The 27,725-nt window shown below is 46.1% G+C and overlaps 2 protein-coding genes across 6 annotated transcripts in view; both read left to right on the forward strand.

The window, feature by feature from the left end:
* ARHGEF4 (Rho guanine nucleotide exchange factor 4) overlaps nucleotides 1-27,725 on the forward strand; it is a 259,221-nt gene that overhangs the window by 222,722 nt on the left and 8,774 nt on the right. For all 5 annotated transcript variants that reach the window (XM_085000213.1, XM_085000214.1, XM_021075744.2 and 2 more), the window contains 2 exons: nucleotides 15,847-15,986; nucleotides 26,823-27,002. In XM_085000213.1, the coding sequence (XP_084856339.1) occupies nucleotides 15,847-15,986; nucleotides 26,823-27,002 (320 nt within the window). The remainder of the gene's footprint in view (nucleotides 1-15,846; nucleotides 15,987-26,822; nucleotides 27,003-27,725) is intronic.
* On the forward strand, nucleotides 22,749-26,964 carry SMIM39 (small integral membrane protein 39). Its single transcript, XM_085000221.1, has 2 exons — nucleotides 22,749-22,965; nucleotides 26,823-26,964. Exon 1 carries the CDS (start codon nucleotides 22,787-22,789, stop codon nucleotides 22,955-22,957), a length of 171 nt encoding a protein of 56 aa, XP_084856347.1. The 5' UTR covers nucleotides 22,749-22,786; the 3' UTR covers nucleotides 22,958-22,965; nucleotides 26,823-26,964.

Below are 27,725 nucleotides of genomic sequence, written 5' to 3' on the forward strand. Positions count from 1 at the left end.
CATTGTGGTTTTGATTTGCATTTCCCTAATGATTAGAGACTTTGAGCATTATTTTTATATAACAGCCATTTGTATGTCTTTTTTTTTTTGGAAAAATACCTATTCAAGTCCTTAGCCCATTTTTTAATTGAGTTGTTAGGCTTTTTGGTATTGAGTTGTAGGAGTTCCTTATGGGTTTTAGATATTAACCCCTTATCAGATACAGGGTTTATAAATATTTTCTCCTGTTTCATAGGTTGTCTTTTCACTTCACTTTCTGAATTGTTTCTTTCTGGGCAGAAGCTTTTTAGTTTGATGTAGTTGCACTTGTTTATTTTTGGGTTTGTTTCCTGTTCTTTTTGTGTCATACTCATGAAATCATTGCCAAGACAAATATCATTAAGCTTTTCCCTGTGTTTTTTTTTCTAGGAGCTTTACAGTTTCAGGTCCTATGGGTTTTCATTGTTTTTGTTTTTGTTTTTTGGTTTTGCATTTGTTTGTTTGTTTTGCCCTTTTAGGGCAGCACCCATGGCAAATGGAAGTTCCCAGGTTAGAGGTCAAATAGGAGCTATAGCTGCTGGCCTACACCACAGCCACAGCAACACCAGATCTGCAACCTACATCACAGCTCACAGCAACGCTGGATCCCTGACCCACTAAGCAAGTCCAGGTATCAAACCCGCATCCTCATCGATACTAGTCAGATTCGTTTCCACCACGCCACAATGGGAACTCCCAGGTCTTATGTTTAAGATGTTTTGAGTTGATTTTTGTGTAAGGTATAAGATAAAATGTCCAATTTCATTCTTTTTTATGTGGATACCAGTTTTCTCAACACCACTTGTTGAAGAGACTATCTTTCTCCCATTGTATATTCTTGGCACCCTTGTTGAAGATCAATTGACCATATGTGCTTGAGTTTATTTCTGGGTTTTCTGTGCTGTTCCATTGGTCTATATGTCTGTCTTTATGACAGTGCTATATTGTTTGAATAACTTCATAATATATTTAAATCAGGAAGTATAATGCCTGTTCTGCTTTCTTGGGACTCATTTGGCTATTAGTGGTATTTTGTGCTTCCACTTGAATTGCAGTTATTTTTTTATTTCTGTAAAACAAAATGCCTTATGGATTTTTTTTTTTTTTGTCTTTTTGCCATTTCTTGGGCCGCTCCCGTGGCATATGGAGGTTCCCAGGCTAGGGGTCTAATTGGAGCTGTAGCTGCCAGCCTATGCCAGAGCCACAGCAACGCAGGATCCGAGCCGCGTCTGCAACCCACACCACAGCTCACGGCAATGTCGTATCGTCAACCCACTGAGCAAGGGCAGGGATCGAACCTGCAACCTCATGGTTCCTAGTCAGATTTGTTAACCACTGCGCCATGACGGGAACTCCACCTTATGGATTTTGATAGAGATTGCATTGAATCTGTAGATCACTTTGGGTAGGATGGATATTTCAGTAATATTAAATCATCCAGTCTGTGAACACAGGATATCTTTCCATTTGTGTCATTTTTTATTTCTTTCTTCAATGTTTTGAAGTTTCAAGGAGACAAGTCTTTTACCTCCTTAGTTAAGTTTATTTCCAAGTATTTTATTCTTTTTTGGTGCCATTGTAAATGAGATTTTTCTCCTAATTTCCTTTTCAGAAAGTTTTGGTTGGTGTATAGAACCATAACTGATTTTTGTACATTGATTTTGTATCCTGCAACTTTACCAAATTGGTTTATTAGTCAGTTTTTTATGGAGTATTTTGGGTTTTCTATATATAAAATCATGTCATTTACAAATAGGACAATTCTACTTCCTTTCCAATTTGGATGCCTTTTTTTTTTCCCTAATTGTTTTGCCTAGGATTTCCAGTACTGTGTTAAATAGAAGTAGTGAAATTGGGCATCTTTGTCTTATTCCTTATCTTAGAGGAAAAGCTTTCCGTTTTCTACTATTGGATATTAGCTGTGGGATTTTCATACATGGCCTTTATTATGTTGAGTTACTTTCTTTCTACTCCTAGCTTATTGAGATTTTTTTTTTCATCATGAAAGGGTGTCGATTTTTGTCAGACACCTTTTCTGCATCTAGTGAGATTATCATGTGACATTTATCCTTTATTCTGTTAATGTGGTGTATCCCATTGATTAATTATCCTATGTTGAATCATCTTTGAATCCCAGGGACAAATCCTACTTGGTCACGGTGTGTGATCCTTTTAATGTGTTGTGTTTTGTTGAGGATTTTTGCATCAGTGTTTATCACAGATACTGGTCTGTGGTTTTCTTGTCAGAAAAAAAAATGTATCTTTGTCTGGTTTTGGTATCAGGGTAATTATGGACTCATAAAGTGAGTTTGGCGGTATTCTTTCCGCTTCAGTTTTTTGGAAAAGTCTGAGAAGGATTGGCATTAATTCTTCTTTAAATGTTTCAACAGAGACACCTTTTACGTATGTAAGATTGTCCTGTTGTATTTATCTTAAGCAGCTTACACACTAAAAGAAGGAAACTGTATTGGGAGTTCTCTCTGTGGTACAGTGGATTAATGATCCTGCATTGCTGCAGCTGCAGCATAGGTTACAGCTGCAGCACAGGTTACAGCTGAGGCTAGGATTCAATCCCTGGCCAGGGCATTTCCACATTCCATGGGTTCGGCAGAAAAAGAAAAATAAGACAAAGACATTTTTAAAGTTTTTAAAAGCCTAATTTGTTTAAAAGCCTAACTCTACCATGAACAATCACGATGTTTACTTTTTTGCAGTGAAAATTATTATTAAAGAAATGCATAGGAGTTCCCGTCGTGGCGCAGTGGTTAACAAATCTGACTAGGAACCATGAGGTTGCAGGTTCGGTCCCTGCCCTTGCTCAGTGAGTTAACGATCCGGCGTTGCCCTGAGCTGTGGTGTAGGTTGCGGACGCGGCTCGGATCCCCTGTTGCTGTGGCTCTGGCATAGGCTGGCAGCTACAGCTCCAATTAGACCCCTAGCCTGGGAACCTCCATATGCCGCGGGAGCGGCCCAAGAAATGGCAAAAAGACAAAAAAAAAAAAGAAAGAAAGAAATGCATAATATGATTTTATTGCATGTCAGAGTATTGAGGTGAAGTGAAATTTTTCATTAAACAAGTATTTGTTGATATAATTTTATTATTTATGGAGTATTATATTGATTTACCAAAACTTATAACTTGGTAAAGACATTTCCTTCTTTGAATTTGTATTCCAGAAGCCTGTGATATGGAATATTATATTGTGGAGCCCTTATTTAAAATGAAAAAACCTAAGTCATTACCTAAATTTTGCACTTCACATTTGTCTAACATAAATTAGCCATATATCAAAAATCACGTTTCACTTACTGCTAAAGCATGACATGACACATCCTGAATGTAACTGCATTTTGAAGTAATTGTAACCAGAAGGCATACATAAACGACCTGCACTTTGATTTCCTAGGAACTTCATCCTTTGAGTAAAAGGTAAGCATGGCCAACAGCCACGTATAGCGGGGTGGTTCATGGGAGAGAAGGCTGGGGGGAAGCCAAGGCTGTGTGCTCATGGAGGCCCTCGATAGGTTCAGGGGAGGGTGCGAGCATGTGGGCAGGTGTTAATCCCACCTCTGCTGCTGGCTATCTTTGAGACCTCAGCAAGTGTCTTAACCTCTGTGAGCCTTTATCTGTTTTTATCTGTGTAAGGTGTCTAATAATACCTATTTCTCAGGTAGGCTTGAATCTGATGGTAAATTCTCAGTAAAGATTATTTACTCGCAGCAGTAAGAGAATGGGGAGGCTGGGGAGGACAAGAGAAGTTCAAAGTCTTTCCTGTAAGAAAACCCTGAGTAAGCCTTGAGGTTGCAGAGGACACTCTGATTTGGTGCTACAGAGGTCATAAAGTTTTATTTGCAGAATGAAAAAGCTCTCAAAAGCTTTAAAAAGCAGGGTTTTGTGCACCCTAAATCAAAAATCTTGACCGGAGGAGGTCATGTGATATGAGATCCTGGAACAGAAAGGATATTAAGGAAAAACTGAGGAAAGTATGGGCTCGAGTTAATAATAATAATAATGGGCCAATATTGACTCATTAATTGTGAGTAATGTACCCTATCAATGTAAGATCTTAATAAGAGAACTGGGTCTGGGGTGGTTGAGAACTCTCTGTACTGTCTGCCCAATTCTTCTGCAAATCTAAAATTTTTCTAAAAAGTGAAGTCTATCAATTAAAAAAATACGTATTCAACCTGAAAGCTGGGTAAGATTTAGATAGAGCAGAAGGCAGATGACAGCCCAGAGCAGATAAGGTCACGTGAGAAGAGACTGGTCACCTTGGAAGGACAGCCTGGCAAGGAGGACATGGAGTACCCACTCCTCCATCCTGGTCCACACTGCTGACCTCTCAGACCAGTGCAGGAAGTGGTTCAGCATTTGGTCCCAAAGGAGAGGCGATGCAGGGCAGCAGGTAGATTAGGAACGAATGAGCTGCTTGCTCCTCTAACCGCAAACACAGACCTTTCCACTGTCATCAGGAAGCTTTCGTACAAGAGAAAAGACATAGAATTGAAATGAACTCAGCCCAGAGGTCTAGGTGATTTGGACAAAGGAGCCTTCGTTCTCTGGGCCCAGCGTCCTCATCTACAGAACAGGGCACATAGTTTAACCTTCTTTGTGGTGTCCCTAGGATGTGGTGCAAAGCCTGTGAGGCTGAGACCTGAGCATTACTCCAGGGGCTCAGCCTGGGACTACCTAGGACAACTGTTCTTCCCAGGAAGGGCCATTAGACCTCGACTCTGCCCTCCCCTCCCCTTTCTCTATTCCTGTAACTCTGGGACTCTCTCGTGTCCTCAGACAACCTCTCTGTTGCTTCTGGGCCCTGATGGTGTCTCCGTGGCCTGAAACACTCTTCACCCTTCCCCAGCTCATCCCCACCGCCCAGGTCACCACCTGCACAGGGCAGCCAGGACCTCCCACTTGAGCAGGGGCTCTTGCTGATGCCTCATGGTTTGTGTAACCCCCTATTCCTGCCGGGCTCTGATCTTCAGAGAGCAGGGTGGGGGAGTCTATCTTCATACTGTGTACTCAGAACCCAGTGTGTGTCTGGTGGCACCAACACAATAGGCACTGAATACTTTTCACTGAATTCAGAAAGAAACAGGGAGGGATAAATCAGGAGGTTGAGATTAACATATGCACACTACTGTATGTAAAATAGATAACCAACAAGGACCTACTGTATAGCACAGGGACTTATACTCAATATTCTGTAATAACCTATAAGGGAAAAGAATCTGTGAAAAAAATATGTGTGTGTATACACACACACATACACACATGGATGTATAACTGAATCACTGTGCTGTAAACCTGAAATTAACACAACATTGTAAAACATCTATACATCAATAAAACAAACAAGAAAGGGAGTTCTGTTGTGGCTTAGCAGTAACGAACCCAGCTAGTATCCATGAGGACACGAGTTCCATCCCTGCCTTGCTCAGTGGGTTGAGGATCTGGTATTGCCATAAGCTGTGGTGTAGGTCACAGACATGGATCAGATTCCACATTGCTGTGACTGTGGCATAGGCCTGCAGCTGCAACTCCAATTCGACCCCTAGCCTGGGTACATATACCACAGGTACAGCCCTAAAAAGACAAAAAACAAAGCAAGAAAGAAGCAGACAAATTCATAGACATGATAAATGGAATCTCCTGGCCAGTGGGTGCTGGGAGAGCAGCCAAGTCTGCCGACACCCCTCCAAACACCCCAATATCCTGGCATTTCTGTTTCTACTCTAAGACTATGTGCCAGGCTCTTGAGAGTTTTCTAAAGGGACCCTGTGGCCACCCCAAAGTCTGCGCCCCACCCCCCCCACCCCCCCAACTCTGCTGGAGCTGAGTTTCCTGACAGGACCTCACTTAGAAAGGACTCTTGGGAGTTCCCGTCGTGGCGCAGTGGTTAACGAATCCGACTAGGAACCATGAGGTTGCGGGTTTGGTCCCTGCCCTTGCTCAGTGGGTTAACGATCCGGCGTTGCCGTGAGCTGTGGTGTAGGCTGCAGACGCGGCTCGGATCCCGCGTTGCTGTGGCTCTGGCGTAGGCCGGTGGCTACAGCTCCGATTCAACCCCTAGCCTGGGAACCTCCATATGCCACGGGAGCGGCCCAAGAAATAGCAACAACAACAACAACAACAACAAAAAAAAAAGACAAAAAGACAAAAAAAAAAAAAAAAAAAAAAAAGAAAGGACTCTTGATTGAGAACAGTGGGTCTCAGGCTTTGAGCTCTGCACCAGGTCCCCTGAAGGGCTGTTCAAACACAGCCAGCCAGCTGGGCCCACTCCAGAATTGCTGACTCAGTAGGTCGGGGGATGAACAAGAAACTGTGTCTCTGACAGGTTCCCCAAGGGCTGCTGCTGGTTTGGGGACTCACTTTGAGAACCACTAATTTCCAGGGCTCTGGGGCAGCACAGAAAAGACTCCCCTGGGGCGGGGCATTCTCCCCTCACTGTAGGAGCCACTGCTTTTCCTTTAAGTGGAGGCAGAGAATTGTAGGGTGCTGTTCCCTGCTGACCTTTTGTCTAGAATCCAGAATTCTTAGCTGTATTGCTGTCTAAATGGTCTAAATTATTAGAATCACATAATGGATCAGACAGCTGACTTCCTACATAAGATTCTCCAAAAAGAAAAATTAGAAAAATGAAAAAATAATGAAAAATCCAAATCAAGCCTGATTTTGTGTTGACCAGGCCATGTTGTGCACATTAATTTATTCACCCAAAAATGCTTGGGGAGCCTTGGGCCATACCCTTTAATGCTTTTTGTAAGTTAACTGCTCATGACCCTTCCATGAGCCTTGCTTGTAAGAAAGGAGTCTGAGCGCCTCTCAGCAGGCAGCTGAGTAGCCCTGCCTCCTGGCCACTTGCAGACCAGTGTAGGGCCTGGGTGCCCTGGGCTTGTCCTCCCACCCCCAGCTCCACTCACTCCTGTGATCAGCTTCTTTCCTTCGTTAACACAAACTCTTCCTGTCCCAGACCCTGTGCTGGAAGCTGGATATTAGATGATAATTAAAATATTGGGAGACTCATGTTGAAAAGTGCTTTCCTTTTCTCCCAGGGTGCAGATTTGCTAAATGAGCAATCATTTTGTGAGCTGCTGAGACCCCAGCTGAGATGGCAAAGAAAGAGCCAAGAAAAGTAGTAACTTTTACAAAGAATTTGTTTTATTCCATCAGAGAGATTATTGATTTTTCTTTTCTTTTTTGGCTGCCACGCAGCATATGGAGTTCCTAGGCCAGGGGTCAGATCCAAGCCATAGCTGCAGCAACCCTGGATCCTTAACCCACAGCGCCAGGTCAGGGGAGTCAAACCTGCATCCGAGAGGTTCCGAGACAGTGCCAATACTGTTGCCCACAATGAGAACTCCAAGAGATCATTGATTTTTAAAAATTTTTTTTATTATGGTTGATTTACAATATTTTGTTAATTTCTGCTGCACAGCAGAATGACCCAGCCATACATCCATATACATTCTTTTTTTCACATTATCCTCAATCATGTCCATCACAAGTGATTGCACATAGTTCCCTGTGCTATACAGCAGGATCTCATTGCTTATCTAATCCAAATGCAATAGTTTGCATCTACTTACTCCAGACTCCCAGTCCATCCCACCCCCTCCACCCCCGCCCCCAGCAGCAACCACAAATCTGTTCTCCAAGTCCATGAGTTTGGTTTATTTTTCTGTAGAAAGGTTTGTTTGTGCCGTATATTAGATTCCATATATAAGTGATATCATATGGTATTTGCCCTCTTTCTTTTTTTTTTTTTTTTTTTTTTTTTGCCTTTTAGGGCCATGCTTGAGGCATATGGAAGTTCCGAGGCTTGGGGTCAAATCAGAGCTACAGCTGCTGGCCTATGCCACAGTCACAGCAACACTGTATTCGAGCCACATCTGTGACCTACACCACAGCTCACAGTAATGCTGGATCCCTGACCACTGAGCAAAGCCAGGGATCAAACCTGCATCCTCATGGATACTAGTCAGATTTGTTTCTGCTGTGCCAAGACGGGAAGTCCTTATCTTTCTCTTTCTGACTTACTTAGTAAGAATCTCTAGTTCCATCCATGTTGCTGCAAATGGCATTGTGTTCTCCTTTGTGGCTGAGTAGTATTCCATTGTGTGTAAGTACCACATCTTCTTAATCCATTCATCTGTGGTTGGACATTGAGGTTGTTTCCATGTCTTGGCCATTGTGAATAGTGGCACAATGTGATTTTAAAATTCCCCAAGAAGGTCGTTTTCTTGCCTTTTGAAAGGAACCACATTCTGTCTATGGAATGTGTATCTTCCAGGCTGCTCTTGCCTTTTGAGATAGCCCACACTCTGCCTACCTCTCTCAATAGATCTACTTCTTACCTATAAATAAATAAATAAATAAATAAATAAATAAATAAATAAATAAATAAATAAAAATAAACTTATCCAAAAAAATGGTCTCTATCTTTTAAGGCATATACCATAGTATTTACAGATTAAACTATAAAATGTCTGAGATTTGCTTTAACATAATGCATCGCTGAAAGAAATCCAAGAAGGTCTAAGTGTAGAGAGGTGCTCCATGTTCACAAATGGGAGGACTCAACAGAGTAAAGATGTCAGCGATCTCCGCATTGATACACAGGTTTGATATAACTTCTATTAAAATCCCAGCAAGATTTTTTTGTACCTAGAGAGAAAATTATTCTAATGTTTTGTCTGGAAAGACAAAGGGACAGGAAGAGCTACGATAGTTCTAAGAAAGGAGAAGAACCACCATACCAAATTTCAAGGATTGTCATGCAGCTGTAGAAAACAAGACTGAGTGATACTGGAGAACAAAGAAATAGGTAAATGGAACAGAATAAAGAATCCAGAAATAGCACCAAACAAGCATAACCAAGTAGTTTTTAAAACTACTTTATTGAGATATAAACCACACACCATAAAACTCACCCATGTAAATTTCAGTGATTTGTTGGTATAAATTATTAATTTTAAAAGTAGTGATAGGAGTTCCCGTTGTGGCGCAGTGGTTAACGAATCCGACTAGGAACCATGAGGTTGTGGGTTCGGTCCCTGCCCTTGCTCAGTGAGTTAACGATCCAGCGTTGCCGTGAGCTGTGGTGTAGGTCGCAGATGTGGCTCGGATCCCGCGTTGCTGTGGCTTGGTGTAGGCCGGCAGCTGTAGTCAGCTTCGACCCCTAGCTTGGGAACCTCCATATGCCGTGGGAGCGGCCCAAAGAAATGGCAAAAAGAAAAAAATAAAATAAAATAAAATAAAAGTAGTGATAAAATATTTTTTTAACTTTGCCATTTTACATGTTTAATTCAGTGGCATTATTTTCACAATGTGTGCAATCATCGCCACCATATAATGCCAAATTTTTTCATCACTCCAAATGGAAACTCGATAACCATTAAGCAATAAATCCTTGTCTCCCTCTGCCTACAGCCCCTGGTAACCACTAATCTAGTTCCTGTCACTAAGAATTTGCCTATTCTAGGTACTTATGTAAATGGGATCATACAACATGGGTCCTTTTGTGTCTAGCTTATTGCACTTAGCATAGGGTTTTCAAGGTTCATCTATGCTGTAATGAATATCAGAAACATCATTCCTTTTTATGGTTGAATACTGTTCCATTGTATTCTGTACCACATTTTGTTTGTCCATGTATCTGTTGATGGACATTTGGATTGTTTCCACCTTTTAGCTGTTGTGAATAATGCTGCTATGAACATGGGTAACTGTTCGAGTCACTGTTTTCAGTTCTTTTGGGTATATACCTAGAAGTGGAATTGCTAGATCATATGGTAATTCTATGTTTTGCTTTTTGAATTCCTGTCAAACTATTTTCCACAGTGGCTGCACTGTATATCTTCTTTGAAGAGATGTCTATTCAAAACATATACCCATTTTTTAATCAGTTTGTTGTTGCTGTTGTTGTTCTTGAATTGTAGGAGTTATTTATATATTTCTGGATATAAATCTCTTTTAAGACATATTATTTGCAAATATTTTCTCCCATTCTGGGGACTGCCTTTTAACTCTCTTGAGAGTATCCACTGATACACAAAATTTTGAAATTTTGATGTAGTCCAGCTTATACATTATTTCCTTTGTTGCCTATGCTTTTGGTGTCTTAGACAAGAAATAATTTCCAAATACAATGCAATAAAAACTTTCCCCTGTTTCCTTAAAAGGGTCTTATAGTTTCAGCTCTTATGTTGAGGTCTTTGATCCATTCTGAGTTAATTTTTGTGTACAGTGTTAGGGAAGGATCCAACTTCATTATTTTCATGTGAGTATCCAGTTTCCCAACACTCTTTATTGAAAAGATTATCTTTTCCTCCGCTGACTACCTTGGCATCTTTGTCAAAAATCAATTGACCATTTATGTTAGGTTTTTTTCCTGGGGTCTCTAATTTTATTCTAATTGGTCTATATGTCTATCATTATGCAAATACTACACAGTTTTGATTACTGTGGCTTTGTAGTAAGTTTTGAAATCAGGTAATTTGAGTCCTGACTTTTTTTTCTTTTTTTTTCTTCTTTATGGCCACAGGGCATATAGAAGTTCCTGGGCCAGGGATTAGATATGGCAACACCAGAACCTTTAACCCACTGTGCTGGGTCAGGGCTCAAACCCACATCTCCACAGCGACCTGAGCTGTTGCACTCTTAACCCACTGCACCACAGCAGACACTCCTCCAGTTTTTCTTTTTTCAAGATAATTTTGGCTATTTGGGGTCCCTTGGAATTCTGTATGAATTTTAGAATGAATTTTTCCATTTCTGTAAAAATGCCATTGGGATTTTGTTAGGGATTGCATTGAGTTTGTAGAACGCTTTGAGTAGTATTGTCATCTTAAGTCTACAAACCCATGAACGTGGGATGCCTTTCTATTTATTTAGTTCTCTTTAGATCTTTTAGCAATGTGGTAATTTTCAGTGTACAAACCTTTTGCCTCCTTTTATTATTTTCAATACTACTGTAATAGAATTTAGAATTTTTTCTTTTCTTTTTTTTCAAAATTCAAAAAGTTTTTCTTTTTGTTCGTTTCATACATATAGAAATAAAACTGATTTTTGTGTGTTGGTTTATGTCCTGCAACTTTGCTGAATTTATGAGTTCTAACACTCTATAGAGTTTTCTACATATAAGATTGGGTCATCTACAAACAAATAATTTTATTTTTTCCTTTGCAGTTTTGATGACTTTTATTTCTTTTTCTTGCCTAATTGGCCATAACTTTCAATGTCAAATAGAAGTGTTGAAAGCAGACATTGTTGTCTGATCCTGATCCTAAAGGAAAAACTTTTAGTTTATCATCATTGTGTATGATGTTAGCTATGGGTTTTTCATATATGACCTTTAACATGCTGGGGAAATTCCTTCTACTCCTAGTTTATTGAGTGTTTTTATTATGAAACAGTGTTGAATTTTGTCAGTGCCCTCTCTTGATATCAATTGAGATGAACACGTACAATTTTTCCCTTCATTCTGTTACTGTTGTATATTACATTGAATGATTTTAATATGTTTGAAACATTCTTGTATTTCAGAAATAAATCCCCATTGGTCAAAATACATAATCCTTTTAAAATGCTGTTGAATTCAGTTTACTAGTAGTTTTCTAGTTTAATTTATTAATTCTTTGTTGATATTTTGCATCTGTATTTATAAGGGATATTTGTCTGCCGTTTTCTTAAAGTATTTTCTCTGGCTTTAATGAGTTAGGAAGTATTTCCTCTTCAGTTTTTCAGAAGAGTTTAAGAAGGATTAATGCTAATTGTTATTTAAATGTTTGGTAGAATTCACTAGTGAAACCATCAAATCTTAGGCTTTTCTCTGTTGAGAGATTCTTGATTCAATTTCCTTACTAATTATAGGTTTTTTGGATTTTCTCTATCTTCTTGAGTCAGTTTTATTACATGTTTTTCCAAGAATTTGCTCATATCATCTAATTTATCTAATTTGTTGGTTCAATTGATCATATTACCTTATAATTTTTTTTATCTCTGTAAAATTGGTAGTAATGCCCCACTTGGCCAGCTGATTTTTTACAAAGGTACAAAAGCAATTCAGAAAAGGAAAGATAATTTTTTCAGAAATGGCGCTTGAACAGTTGGACATCCATAGGCAATAAAAATGAACCTTGACCTAAATCTCATATTTTATACAAAACAAAACCCTCAAAATGGATCACTGCTTTAAGTGTAAAAGGTTAAAACTATAAAGCTTTAGAAGAAAACATAAGTGAAAATTATTTGGACTAAGAGTTGGTAAAGAGTTCTTATATGTGACTCCAAAAGCATCACCCAAAACAGGAAAAATTTATAAATTTAACTTCATCAAAATTAAACTTTTGCTTTTTGAAAATTCTTGTTAAGAGGATGAAAAGATGGGAGTTCCCATTGTGGGTCAGTGGGTTAAGGATGCAATGTTGTCTCTGTGAGGATGTGGGTTCAATCACATTAGTGGGTTAAGGACCTAGTGTTGCCACAAGGTGTGGTATATATTGCAGATGCAACTCGGATCCTGTGTTGCCATGGCTGTGGTGTAAGCCTACAGCTCTGATTCAACCTCTATGCTGGAACTTCCATATGCTGCAGGTGTGGCCATAAAAAGAAAAAAAAAAGATGAAAAGATAAGCTACAGACTGACACAAAATACATACAAACCATATATCTGACAAAGAATTCATATCTAGAATAAATACCGAACTTTCAAATCTCAACATTAAAAACTATACAAATAGAAAATAGGAAAGAAAAAAAAAAGCACATGAAGAAATACCTTACCAAAGAATATACATGAATGGTAAATAGGCACGTGAAAAAATACTCAACACCACCTGCCTTTTTGGAAATGCAAATTAAGACCATAATGCAATATTACCATACACCTATCAGAATGTCTAAAGTGTAAAACAGTGACAATACCAAATACTGATAAGGATGCTAAGAACTGGATCTTTCATACATAGTGGTGGAGTGTAAAATGGTATAACCACTCTGGAAAATAGTTTGGCTGTTTCTTAAAATTCTAAACTTTAAACTGTCATATGACTGAGCAGTTGTACTCCTGAGCCACCACATTTATCCCAGAGAAATGAAAACTTCCATCTAGGGAGTTCCCCTCATGGTGCAGCAGAAACGACTCTGACTAGTATCCATGAGGACGCAGGTTTGATCCCTTGCCTCACTCAGTGGGTTAAGGATCTGGGGTTGCCGTGAGCTGTGGTGTAGGTCACAGACAGGGCTTGGATCTGGTACTGAAGTGGCTGTGGCGTAGGCTGGCAGCTGCCTATAATATCCTAGACCTGGAAACCACCTGAATGTCCTCTACTGGGTGAATGTTCAAACAAGCATGCATCTATTGCATGGAATGCTAGTAAACAATGAAAAAAAGAAATGAAGTAGAAATGAAAGCAACCACTTGTTTGGATCTCAAGGGTCTGAGGGAAAAAAAGTCAGCTTCAAAAGCTTACATACTGGAGTTCCCGACATGGCTCAGCATGTTAAGAACCCTGACATAGTGTCCCTGAGGATGCAAGTTTGATCCCTGGCCTCACTCAGTGGGTTAAGGATCCTGCGTTGCTATGGCTGTGGTGTAGGTCAGCAGCTGCAGCTCTGATTTGACCTCTGCCTGGGAACTTCCATATGCTGCAGGTGCGGCCCTAAAAAGAAAAAAAAAAATGAAAATGTCTGACAACGCCCTTCCTGTGCGTTGGGAGGCTGTAGAGTGGTGGTAACAATCCTCTACACTGTCTGAAGTCTAAGCTGCTAGGATAGTTTGGGGAGCAGTCTGGCGTCCCCAAGACCCAGGGAGGATGTCCCTTGGTGCCTATACCCAGGAGCATGAATTCATGCCACAGCTAGTGGGGGCATCCAAGGGGACAAAAGTCTCAGCTATACAATGATTCATGGTTCCTTCAGGAGCCACAGAAGTTTTTTGTTTTTTTGGTTTTTTGGTTTTTTGGTTTTTTGTTTTTTTTTGCTTTTTAGGGCCGCACCTGTGTCTTTTGGAAGTTCCCAGGCTAAGGAATTAATCGGAGCTACAGCTGCTGGCCTATGCCACAGCCAGAGCAATGTGGGATCCAAGCTGCATTCCTCAACCTACACCACAGTTCATGGCAACACGAGATCCTTAACCCACTGAGCAAGGCCAGGAATCAAACCCGAAACCACATGGATACTAGCTAGATTTGTTTCTGCTGAGCCACAATGGGAACTCCCCAGAACTTTACATATACAATATATTTGTGGCATGAAAGTTTCACTGGGGCGGGGGGAAAAGGATGTATTATAAAAGGCTCTTTGGTTGGGGGAATAATGAAATAGAAGTTGGGAAACACTGTCTGGGAGAAACTCTGGGATGTGCGCCCAGGTGGCACATGGGTCTCTCTGCAATACGCCAACGTTCCAACCAGCAACAGCCCAGTAAATGACCCACCGTTCATTCTGCAGCAGTTTAGCACCTGTAAAACTGCAAATACTCAAAAAATGCAAGACCAATCATCAGTTAGGCTGAATCATCACAACTGCATGAGCTGTTGAGTAAAAAAGCCAATCAGAGAAGAAAAGCTACTGGATGGTTCCATTTATATGAGGTCAAACAATGCCAGACTCAACAGAAATAAATGCTAACACAAAGACAAGTGTGGGGGAGTTCCCGTCGTGGCGCAGTGGTTAACGAATCCGACTAGGAACCATGAGGTTGTGGGTTCGGTCCCTGCCCTTGCTCAGTGGGTTAACGATCCGGCGTTGCCGTGAGCTGTGGTGTAGATTGCAGACTCGGCTCGGATCCCGAGTTGCTGTGGCTCTGGCGTAGGCCGGTGGCTATGGCTCCGATTGGACCCCTAGCCTGGGAACCTCCATATGCCGCAGGAGCGGCCCAAGAAATAGCAAAAAGACAAAACAAAAACAAAAAACAAAACAAAACAAAAAGACAAGTGTGGGTATAATTTATAAAAAAAGCTTGAAATATTGGATATTTCTAAAGAGAGAGAAGGAACTGATATTGGAGTAGGGCATATACAGGAGATTGAATTCTAAGATTCTGGCATTTTCTTTTTCATTGTTGTTTTGTTGTGTCTTTTGTCTTTTTAGGGCCGAACCCACAGCATATGGAGGTAGACTCCCAGACTAGGGATTGAATCAGAGCTACAGCTGCCAGCCTACTCCACAGCTACAGCAACGCCAGATCCAAGCCTCATCTGCGACATACACCACAGCTCACAGCAGTGCCAGATCCTTAACCCATTGAGCAAGGCCAAGGATGGAACCCACAATCCATGGTTCCTAGTCAAATTCATTTCTGCTGCATTTTGGTGTTTTTTTGGGGTTTTTTTTTTGTTTTTGTTTTTGGCATTTTCTTAAACAGGATGATAAGTATAATAGGTGTTCATTTATTAATTTTCAAACAATATTTGCATGTATATACTGCGTATTTCTTTGGAGATGTGTGTATGTATATATCACAATAAAGTGTTAGCATTTTAAAGGACTTTATCCCATGTATACCTGACCCATTGGTAGGCGGTTCTGAATTGAGTTCAACAGGCAGGGACTCTCAAGTGTCATCCTGAGGTACATATTTATGTGTCCTTGTTTACGGAGCTGGTAGAGGCAGAACAGCAGGTGATGTACAGTGATGTGAAAGTCGACCAGCGCACTCTTTCAACAGACTACCTTTCTGCAGCAAGAATAGTTTGAGAACCTGGTCCCCAGACTTCTTCCCTCCTCTCAGAGAAGGAGCTTTTATCCCCGAAAGGCTTTTCCTTTTCTCCGCGTGTCCCCTGCCTCAGCTTCTCTTTGCCAGCTGCTCTCTCTCCTTCCAGCCCTCCCTGATGGAGCTTTGGACGTGGCCCTGCGTGCAGACGAGGCGGGCAGTGAGGAGGACCTATACGAGGACGTGCACAGCTCGGGCCATCACTACAGCCACCCTGGAGGGGGCGGTGAGCAGCTGGCCATCAACGAGGTAGGGTCAGGGCTGCTGGCACGAAGGGAGGGGGCTGGGACACATGGGCTGCCCATCAGGGTGACTTCAGCATGCTCATGCTAGCCTGGGTGTCCAGCCTTTGTTTTCCAAGTAGATGACAGTTGGCACCAGTGTGCACACGGCACAGTTGCAGCTTGTGGTTCTCACTTTAGAATGTGGTGTCGGAGTTCCCGTCATGGTGCAGTGGTTAACGAATCTGACTAGGAACTATGAGGTTGCGGGTTCAATCCCTGGCCTTGCTCAGTGGGTCAAGGATCCAGTGTTGCCATGAGGTGTGGTGTAGGTCGCAGATGCGGCTCAGATCCCGAGTTGCTGTGGCTCTGGTGTAGGCCGGTGGCTATGGCTCCAATTAGACCCCTAGCCTGGGAATCTCCATATGCCAAGGGAGTGGCCCTAGAAAAGGCAAAAAGACAAAAAAAAGAAAAAAAAAGGGGGGGGGGGAGAATGTGGTGTCCACAAGTACAACTTATCAAAGCCAGGACGCTCCCCCTCTGCCCTCATGGGACCTACAGGGAATGCAGAAGAGCAGATGGGATACCCAGAACCTGTGACAGAACCCCTGTAATGCTGTCCTGGGTGGGAGAAGCTCTGCTGGGTAGGAAGGAGGCCAGGGCTTAGCCCCTGACCCTCCAACCATTTGCCGGGTCAGAACCAGGATAAGACAAGGAAAGGGGATTTCTCCCCTTCTGATTCCAAGAGCTCAGAGTATTGCTGTTGCTATGACAACTGTGTAGCATATGTTACCATTTGGGGCTGTTTCTGCCTAAGCAGAAGAAATTCATGAGAACTTTAGGAAAAACCGATTCCCATACCAAGTTCTCCCCTTGCATTCTCCAAGGAGGAAGACCTTCTGAGACTTTAATGAGCCTCTCTTTTTCCCACTCATACTTCACTTTTCTTCCCCTCTCCTTTTTCACTTCATTTGGAGAAGAGTGTTAAATCATAATGTTTTAGGTAATTGGCACACGTTCTGCTTTGGTCATGATATAAACGTGTTTCTGCTTCATTCAAACCAGAATAGGACCACCTAGGATCTCGCAGATTTTTCCCTCAGGAGGAGATCAGTGTACAGACAGCTTCTAATATTTCTGTGAATGATGGGCTGGCTGGTCTCAGAACCCTTAGGGATTGTGGTGTCCTCGTTACCTACTTGACCATCAGTAGTGCATCAATGCATCTTACAGGCCCAGCTCTGAATGGTGATTTAAAATAGCCATTAACTAATGATTTATCCAAGGAATTCCCACTGTGGCTCAGCAGGTTAAGGACCTGATGTTGCCTATGTGAGTATGCGGGTTCGATCCCTGGCCTCACTCAGTGGGTTAAGGATCTGACATTGCTGTAGCTGTGGCATAGGTTGCAGATGCATCTCGGATTTGGTGTGGCTGTGGCTGTGGCATTCCCTAGCCTGGGAACTTCCATGTGCCACATGTGTGGCCCTAAAAAGGAAAAAAGATTTATTCCAAATCCATGATGCATAAGAAATAAACATCCAAATAAGTTGGGTTTTTTCTGATATATGAAGTCTTTCTCTAAGTGCTTCTCATAAGCTATTTTGAATGGAAGAGGCTCCAATATGATAGCATCTAAAACAGAATTCATGAGAACAGTTTGCTTTTCCTTGAAGACTCAGCCTCCCTCCTCAGTCTTGGGGCCCAGCCTTGGTGGGAGGCCTCGTGGGGCAGGGGAAGAACCTCCCACCCCTGGATGGGAGCTCCTTCCTGCCAGGGACCAGGTATGGAGACCTGAGCAGGTAACCCGCTGAGCACTAGTTACTGAACTGTAAAATACAATGACCATGCAGTTAAAGGAGAACAGACTGAAATGACAAACGTCAGTCACATGACACATGGTAGGTTCCCCAGTAAATTTCCAGTGGTGAGGAGGAGGAGGATGAGGGAGGGATGGTAACAGAAAGCTTTCAGGGACTCTGAAGAGGTGTGGGGTCTTCAGGCTGGCCATCAGGCTGCACTGTTAGAGCAGTGGTGGAATGTGGTCCATCACCAGCAGCAGCTAGTGGGGAGGTGCTTTTGTGTCCCTTGACTAATTGTTCCATCTGAGATGCTTGGGACGAGAAAAGCCAGGAGAAGAAAGAGAACTTTCTAAAGGAAGCTTCTAGAATAAACAGGCTCTGGCAGAGGGTATGTTTATAAGGGAAATGAAGGTAATTTAGACTATGCATTGTCCAGGACTTATTTTGGCTGCATAAAGAATTTGTTTCCTGTTTGGTTCAAAGGTCCTGCCTGGTATTTGAGATTACCAAGTGGACAGGGTGGTGATATTGAACTTATGTTTAGAGCCCTCCCTCTGTGCTTCCAGGATGCTTGGTCTTCCCTGGGCCCTGGGAAAGTCCCTGGGTGGAGGACGTGGCTCGGGCAGACAGCAGAGCCCCTCCAGTGATGGAGCAGGGTGATGCAGGGCAAGGCCTGGGCTGCTGGCTTGGTCAGCACCCACCGGGCTGCTTTCCCCACCAGTGCTTCCAGATCCTGATATAAAAAGCACTGAATCGGTTACCACAGCATGCAGGACAGGGCCTGGGTCTGGCCTTGAGACTGCTGCTGGCCAGTGGAGGACCTGCTGCAGGTCATTCCCATCTCCAGCCTGTTTCCTTCATGTGGGGTGGACATGGCACCTGGTCCTCATTGGCATGTAGGAGCATCACTGTGCCTAGGTATACTGGGTACCTGGGAAAGGCAGTATTTGTTAACAATTGGTTGGCAGCATCAGATTCACTTTATCAGGACCTCCAAAGAAACATGAGAGGTGATTCTCCCATGACCGGCTGCTCACATCTGTCTCACATGCACAGCAAGAAGGCTTGCTGGGGGTCAGCCCTGGTCCCAGACTTGGAGATAATAGAAGCAACAGGTGTCAGAGAAAAGTCAGTACTAAATAACATTTGACTTACTCTAAAATCATATGTTTACTTGGATTTTCTAAGAACACATGGGTGTCATGTTCTAAATGGGGACACTGTCTTGTTCCTGTTGACCTAAGAAGGAAGGATCACTCCTCAATTTACTAAGCAGGAGGGGAGCGAAATCACCTGGCCAGAAGGGTGGGGGGCTGGACAGTGATGAGGGTGGAGAGGAGAAACAGTGAAGCCCTTTTGTGTTCTGGGTAAGTGAGGAGTGCATGTGTGTGCAAGCATGTGAGGGTCTGGGTGTAGGGAGCATGTGTGTGTGTGTTGCGTGTGTGTGACACACACTCACTAAATGTTTAGTGTGTGTCAGGCCATGTCCTAGACCTGGGGCAGAGCTGTACCGAGGATGTAGTCCTGCTTTCAGGGAGCTGACTGCCAGGGTGGGGCAGGTGGTTCAAGTCTCTGAGGGCACCAGGCCTTCCTGCATGTGTCCTAATGGAAGTGAGAAGGGGGTGCAGTGTCTTGTTCATTCTGTATTCCTTGCACCTAACTTGTGCCTGAAGGATGTTAATGTCACAGCCCAGAAGTATCCCCTTTTCTTTCTGCATTGTCCCCTCCAGAAGCCCATGACCCAGGCCAGGGCCTGGGCCTGTCTCCCCAGGTTGTTTTGGGTTTTTTTTTAGGGCCGCACCTGCAGCATATGGAGGTTCCCAAGCTAGGGGTGAATTGGAGCTACAACTGCCAGCCACAGCCACAGCCACAGCCACAGCCACAGCAACACCAGATCCGAACCACGTCTGCGACCTACACCACAGCTCATGGCAATGCCAGATCCTTAACCCACTGAGTGAGGCCAGGGATTGAACCCGCATCCTCATGGATACTAGTTAGGTTTGTTACAGATGAGCCACGACGGAAACTCTCTGTCTGCCCAGTTCTTCACCCTCCTCTCACCCTCCCCCTGCCTCCCACAGCTCTGGCTGTGCCCTCCTGGGTGTCATCCCTGAGGTGAGGCCTGAGGACATTCTTAGCGCAGGAATGTTTTTCAGAAGAGCTGAGAGCTAAAAGTAGGTGGTGTCTTTGGAAGACATTGTTCCCTTTTCATTTTCACCCCCACACCACTAAGTTGTGAGTTGGGTGCAGCTCCCAGCCAGGAGGCCTGGGGATCTCCTGGTGCCCACCCACTGCCCTGCAGATTGCTGTCTCCCCTCTGGGCCAGGCTCTGCTGCTCTGAGGGATGGCAGGCATGTGGAGCCAGTTCGCTCTCAGCTCTGCCCACTTCCTGTGTGGCCCTGAGGGCCTCCATGTGTATGGCTCCCCTCCAAGCATCTGTGTGTAGAGCTGCTCTGCTGCAAGGGGAGAAGGGGGGCTGGGGGCAAGATCTGGATCATCCTGCCAATAGGAGATGGCACCCAGACTCGAGGGCAGACAGATGTAAAGCTTGTCCTCAACCTGGGGCTTAAGGCATAAAAAGAGCTTTGACAAGAATCAGGCCAGCACAGCAGGCCTGCTCAAAACGACCAGGCTACAGGGTCACCAAGGGTTGGAGACAGTCTGGCCATCTTCTTGCTCCCAGCCCTTCTTGGTGGAGCATTTAGAGAACACTGCAGGATGTGAGGCTGGCCTGTGACCACCCCATCATGGAGTCAGTCTGACCTCTCCAGGAGTTCCTGCCTTTACCAGTGCCTGTCACCCTAGGTGTCTGTCCCCAGACCTGACCTGGCTCTCCCACACACATACACACACAGAAATCGAACATAAAATCACCCACATGGAAACACTCAGCCTCTGCACATAGGAGGAGGAGCCACAGAGTTGAGCTTGAAGCCTGGAAACCTCTGCCTACTTCTGAACTGCTTTTCAGTCTCCTTGGCCCCCTCTGCTGCAGCTTTCTGACTCCCCACTGAGGATGGAATAAGATGCCTCCACCTGTACAGGAGGCAGTAGAAACTCCTGGGTACATGACATAGAATTTTTTTCTTAAGCAGCTGAACCACATGCAGAAGAATGAAATTAGACTCTCAGAAATCAACTCAAAATGGATTAAAGACTTAAATGTAAGACCTGAAACATAATCCTACTATACACCCAGAAAGAAATGGGAAAAGCTTCTTGGCATTGGTCTGGGCAATGATTTTTTGGATATGACACATTTGGAAAGCACAGGCAGCAAAAGTGAAAATAGACAAGTGGGCTTGCATCAAACTAAAAAGCTTTTGCGCAGAAAAGGAAACCATCAACAGAGTGAAAAGGCAACATATGGGGAGGGACAACATATTTGGAAACCATATATCCTATAAAGGGTCAATATCCAAAACCTCTAAGGAACTTATACAACTCAGTAGCAAAGCAGACAAAACAAAAAACAAATAATCCAATTAAAAATGGGTAAAGGACCGGAATAGACATTTCTCAAAAGAAAATGCTCAGTCTCCCCTGCTCTCTGCCTCTTTTTTTTTTTTTTTTTTTTTTTTTTTTCTGTCTTCTTTTTAAGGCCAAGGGTGTGGCACATGGGGCTAGGGGTTGAATTGGAGCTGCAGCTGCTGGCCTACACCACAGCCACAGCAACACCAGATCTGAGCTGCATCTGCAACCTACACCATCGCTTATGGCAATGCCAGATCCTTAACCCACCGAGCAGAGCCAGGGATCAAACCTGCATCCTCACAGATACTAGTAATGTTCATTACTGCTGAGCCACAACAGGAACTCCTAAAATGCTCATAGTCTCTTGACATTGCAGTATCAGGGAAATGCAAAATCAACTATGACATATCACCTCACACCATTCTAATGGTTATTATTAAAAAGACAAAAGAGGGACTTACCATCGTGGCTCAGCAGTTAATGAACCCAACTAGTATCCATGAAAACGTGGGTTCGATCCCTGGCCCTACTCAGTGGGTTAAGGATCCCATGCTTCTGTGAGCTGTGGTGTAGGCCAGTAGCTACAGCTCCGATTCAATCCCCAGCCTGGGAACCTCCACATGCCGCAGGAGCGGCCCTAGAAAAGGCAAAAAAAAAAAAAAAAAAAAAAAAGTCGAATGGTTGCCAGGGGTTAGGAGGAGAAAGAAATAGATGTTGGTCAAAAGGTACAATGTTTTAATTATGCAAGATGACTAAGTTCTGGATATCCAATGTACAGCATGGTGAGGAGAGTTAACAATATTGTACTTGAAATTTGCTAAGAGGTCGATTCTTAAGTGTTCTCACCACATAGACAAATTGGTAACTCTGTGAGATGATGGATATAGTAATTAATTTGACTATGGTAATAATTTTACAGTGTATATCAAAACATCATATTAAACGCCTTAAATATATACAACTTTCGTCAGTGATATACTTCAGTGAAACTGGGGAGGGAGGGTTAGCGGCTGAAGAAGCCAGCTGCTTTCCCATAGGAACAAAGTGCTGCTCTGATCTGGGGCAAGGTCAGTAAGGAAGGTCCTGAGTCACCTGAGCCTGGGTAGTGCCCCTCTGTGCAGAGTTCAAAACCTTGGGCGAGTTTATGATAGGGAAAATTGCCTGAGCCGCATTTACTCCTCTGTGAAGTCGGGGCCAAGGGCAGCCTTTGGTGTTACGACTCAGGCCCCTTGGGGATCCCCAAGACCCCCGGCACCCCTCAAGACCCCCGGCACCGTGGAGCGTCACTGCCCTCGAGGTTCCAGGACGCTGAGACCCTTAGCGAGGAGGCGCCGCCGGCAGAGCGCAGCGCACTGGAGCTGCCCGGCCCCGCCCACACCGGCCGCCGGGTCGCCGGGCTTAGGCCTGGGGAACGCGGCGCGCGTGGCGAGGGAGCTGCCCCGGCGGGGCGAGCGCCGCGGCTCCGCCCACCTCCGGGCGCTCCGGCAGCCCCGCAGCAGCCCTATCGCGGCAGGATCTCCGGGCGCGAGGGGCCGCGAGGCCGGGCGCCATGGCCAGGGCTCCGCAGTCCCGGCGCCGCCCAGCGCCGCCCGGGAGCGTCCTGCGCGCCCTGCTGCGCTGCAATCTGCCCCCCGGCGCCCAGCGCGTGGTGGTCTTCGCCGTGCTGGCGCTGCTCGTCCTCATCAACGTCGTGCTGATATTCCTGCTGGCTTTCCGCTGACCGCCGGGGTGAGTGGCGCCGGCGTGGGCACCCTCCGCCGCTGCGCGTCTTCCCTGCCACACCGCTCCAGCCGTGGCTGCCCCAGGCCACAGCGGTCCGAGGTCTCACCGCCCGCCGAGGGGAAGCCTCCCCCAAGCCCCGTCCCGCGCCGGGGCCAGTCTGTGTGTGTGTCCCCCAGGGTGCGGCCGGGCAGGTGATTCAGGGGCGCGGTGACACATGTACCACGGGGTCCTTATGTCTGTTCTCTGTGCTGACTGTGTGTGTGTGTGTGTGTGTGTGTGTGTGTGTGTGTGTGACTAAAATGGCGCGTCTGGGTGTGTAATTGAGGATGCAGATGCAGCTGTGGCCCTGGCTCTCTGGTTGTCAGGGAACCATGCGCATGTGACCACCATGTGAGCAAAACTGGACATGCTCTGCTGTGTGGGTTGAGATGTCTGGAGGATGAGTGGGCTTTTCTGTACATGTTACCTGCAGTTGCTTTTCTCCATTTTAGGTCCTAAGTCGCCTCAGTCAGTCTGCCCCCACTACAGGCGCAGCAGCCCCCCACCCTGCCCCCTGCAGGTGGGCACTCTAACACCCCCCCCCATCCTCTGGCTGCTTGCGCAAGGGCCCATCGATGCTGGGACAGTGTTCCCAGACTGTCAGAGGGGAATTTCCTCCATCAGGGTTGCATATGTGAGAGAAAGAGGAGGTGGGGCAGGGTGGGACAGGTGATGGGGTGGTCATCACGGGGCACTGCAAGGCAGAGCCAGGCTTCTGAGACCCGTCAAAATCTTAGGGACATAAAAGGGGATCCTGCCCCCCTGTCCCTGGCTTGTCTTAATCTTGAACTTGCTTTCCCCCACTGAAACAGTCTCCCACCTCCACCCACATAAACACCCCATGCCAAAAGTGAGCCTGGCCCCCTCCACCTGCCCAGCATGAGTTTTGGCTTCAGTGCAGCTGCACCTCAGACAGAGTGCCAGGAAGCCTCTGTCCAGAAGCTCACCCAGCATTGACCCTGGCGGCCTCTAGGCTGTCCTGGAGGTAAAATGCCTGTCTGACGTCTTAGAGCTACGTTTGTCTTGGTGACTCACATAAAGGGTTAATGTCATTGCTGTAACTCATCCCAGTGCCTCCCATTTGCGGATCTCTCCATCACACACACACACACACACAGCACAGACTGTTACTGGGGGCTCTGATGGGAACTGTGCCTCCTGTCCCCAGCAAAGTGCTGGGACACGAAAGTGACAAAGGTGACTAACCCCTCCCCTGCCCCCAAGAGCTTGTAGGTGACTCAGCATGGGGGCTTGTCCATAAAGGTGTCAGGAGACCTGGTCTCTCTGGGAAGCTCTGCCTCTTTGCCCCCCCACCTGGAGCCCTTCCCAAAGCTGAGCAGGAAACCACCTGTGGAGGATCCACACCTCTGCAAGGGCTGGCAGAGTAAAGCAGAGACAGGAGACTCTGGGCCATGTAAGAGGGGCTTTTGCTCAGGGCTCATTTAAAGGGGATGGGGGGACGGGGGAGACGCCTGACCTGGTTAATACCGGGTGGAAATAACTGGCAAGGAAACTGGTGGGAAGCTGGGCTGTGTGGGGTGTGTCTGCAATACTTCCCCTGCCTGCACTTCAACAGGGGGGCAGCCTCCAGGCTATCCTTCGGACCTGTGCCTGCAGAGCATGTGACTTGAAGAGGGGCAGCATCCACCTGTGATCTAGCAGATTATTCTTAGGAGATCAGAGTGTGGCATCCCATTAACCAGCCTGTGACTATGCACTGGCAGGTGTGTGCTGGGGGACGTGCAGGAGCAGGGAGCCTCAACATCCACTTCTCCAGGATCAAAGCTACAAAGCTTAATAAACAAAAAGTTTTGCTCCCTGCTCGATCCAAACCTCAGTTTACCTAAGCAGCTCCAGCCTCCATAACTCATCACTCAAACATACAGGTCTTCCCCAAAGCCTCCATCCTGATGGCTACCTTCACTGTATAGGGAGGTTCACCTACCACTGCATCCTCACTGGCTCAACCACACCACCCTTGACTGCTCTGCTTCCTCCTGGTCTGGAGCCAGATCCTCTGAAGCCTGGATGGCAGCCTGCTTGTGTGGGTGTGCCGGCTGTGGGTTGCCCAGCCTGATGCCTGCTTCCTGGGCTGCAGCAGGCCAGCTCTTCTAGAGTCCTCTTGTCTTGTCCCATCCGCACTGCAGCCAGGAGGTTTTGATCCCAGGGCCAGGCCTCCCTGCAGAAGAGAAAAAGGTTGTGGTAGGTCTTTGGAGCTGGGATGACTACAGTAGTTTCTTGAGGAGGCCTACAGCCTTCAGGATTAGCCTAGTCCTCTGAGCCCAGGGTACCTGGGTGGGCCTCAGGAATCTGCAGCCCCTGAATAGCTGCCAGTGTACCCATAAACTGTGGATTATTCTGAGGAGTGGTTTATACTGAAGAGGGGTTTGGAGCAGGTTTAACCTCCAGGAAACATGAAGCACTTGCTCAGGGCCCTACCTGGAGGAAAGGTCCAGCCTGAGTGGGTTCCAGTACCCAAAAGCCCCCCCACCCCAAACCTCTCACCCTGCCCCTTCTGGGTGCCATGGAGGCCTTTTAGACAGCAACTGGAACTCAGGTGGAGTTCCAGTCCACTTGCACTCTACTCTGGCTCCTATTGCAGTGGGAGGATTATCATGCATACTGCCACGCTAGCACCCAGAGAAGGTCCCGCTAGGCAGCAGCTCAGAGGAGGAGGCAGTCAGCAGAGGGGTTAATGTCAGAAGGCCTGTCTGCTGAGGCCCCCAAGGCCTTGACTGCTTAGGCAGCTAGCCAGCAAGCCAGCCCAGGTCTGTGAGTGTCAGAGCCCACACAGTCCCAGGACAGGGATCCCACCTCCTGGGTGGCCCCCGGCCCATTTCTCCTCCTGCCCAAAGCCCACAGAGCCACATGTCATTCACAGAGCAGACACTAAGCCCACATTGCAGGAAAGGGAGAGTCAGCCCAAAGCAAAGCAGAGCTCAGCTTGAAAGGGCTCCTGGGAGGGGAGCATCCCTCCTGAGGTGATCACGTGAGAGGGAGGGAAGCACGTCGGTCATTTCCACAGAGTGAAATTAATATAGAGCCTTGTTAGCCAGGTCCAGAGTGGCCGACCTGCTCTTCAAGTACACAGGGACAGCCCTGAGATTTCCATTACAAAGGTGGCAGATGCGAGATGTACCTTCCTCTCTAAAAGCTGGGAAATAAAGGAAAGAGGCTAGAATATTTAAAGCTGAGAAACCTGTGGGTTTGAGACCTAGACCTCTGGGGAAGGGTACAGCTCAGCTGGTACCAGGAGACTGGTTCTGCAAGTGTTCAAAAATCACTGCAGACCCGATCCAGCTACTACAATGGCAGGACACCGCCAGACTCAGGGAAAGTGGCACTGAAGCTTGTCAGATGGCTTCACGGGTACTGCATGTCCGCAAGAAGCCAGTAGGAAGGAGTAAGCCCCCTCTCTAAGGTCACCTCCAATGCCACAGTAGGAGAACCCAACTGGGGCAGCTGGCACAGCACAGATGCAGCTGGCAGTGCCTCAGCCCAGCATTGAGGAACACAGCAGAGCTATAGGGAAGTTGAGAGGCAGTAGTTTAATCACCAGCCCAGTGGGGATGGAAGGAAGGTGTGCAGGGGAGGGAGCATGCTTGCCCTCAGATTCTGTGGCTCACCAGGATTCTAGCAATCAAGTTCACTGCTGGTCTAGACATGCCCCAGGCATAGCCCTACCCCCAAAGAGCGGCTGGCTCACAGGGCACCTACATCTGCTCCTCTGTAACTGGAGTCAGGATCTCCTTTTCCCAGGGTGGGGCACAGAGGGCAGGAGCACCCTCACCCCACTGACCTGCTGTCCCTGGCTCCCTCCACAGCTCATCAGCGATGGCAGTGTGGTCTGTGCTGAAGCACTCTGGGACCATGTCACCATGGATGACCAGGAACTGGGCTTCAAAGCTGGGGATGTCATCGAAGTAATGGATGCTACCAACAGAGAGTGGTGGTGGGGCCGCGTCGCAGATGGCGAGGGCTGGTTTCCAGCAAGCTTCGTGCGGGTAGGACACTGGCCCCAGGTTCTCCTAAGCCCATAAGGACCCAACTGGCTCTGCTAAGAAATGCAAGCCTGAAACTGCTCTGGGATGTGAGGTGCTGAGTGGACCTGCCACTCAGGGCTGTGCTGGGGCTGCAGGCTGCAGACTGGGTGGGTGGGAGGGTGCCAGGAAGTCCAGCCCAGGGACTGTGACACAATCTTCTGTACCATCAGCAGCTCCAACCCTGCCCCTGCCCTTCTCTCCAGTTGTCCTCAGTGGCCAGAGAAGAATGGGTCAGAGAGGACGAGGTATGGATCCCTCTGTTAGGTTGTTAGAATCCCACCACCACAAGCAGCTCTACTTCCCAGGCATCTCCAAGTATTGTGCAGACCATCTGCACAGGTCATCTCAGTTTTAACTTTCACAGTAGTTCTGGGACCTGGGAGCCCAGTCACTACCCCCTTAGCAGGAACAAGCTAAGTCTTTAACCCAGGAGGTCACAGGGAGGGAACCCAGACCCAGGTGCAACCTGCAGAAAGCCAGGCAGTGGGGAGGGGAAGTCCCAGGTCCTAGGGGTTCATTGCTATTCTTGCCCCAGACCTCCTGGATAAACAGAGCCTTTCCGAGTTAGAGCCAGAGAAGTGGCAGGGTCCTTCCTTTACAGCCCCTAGAGGGCCCAGTGTGAGCAGTGACTGGTTCAGAACCCCTAGTGAGCACCTGCCGGGTTGCAGGCACTGTGCCAGGCGG

The sequence above is a fragment of the Sus scrofa genome, chromosome 15, assembly GCF_054392235.1.
Source record: "Sus scrofa isolate SSC_HxYL_T2T_F1_AM1 chromosome 15, Sscrofa_HxYL_maternal_Yorkshire_Landrace_v2.0, whole genome shotgun sequence".
Classification (NCBI taxonomy): Eukaryota; Metazoa; Chordata; class Mammalia; order Artiodactyla; family Suidae; genus Sus; species Sus scrofa.

What these genes read in the sequence shown, in the direction of transcription:
- SMIM39 (XM_085000221.1), top strand. Translation starts at nt 22,787, where the DNA reads ATGGCCAGGGCTCCGCAGTCCCGGCGCCGCCCAGCGCCGCCCGGGAGC.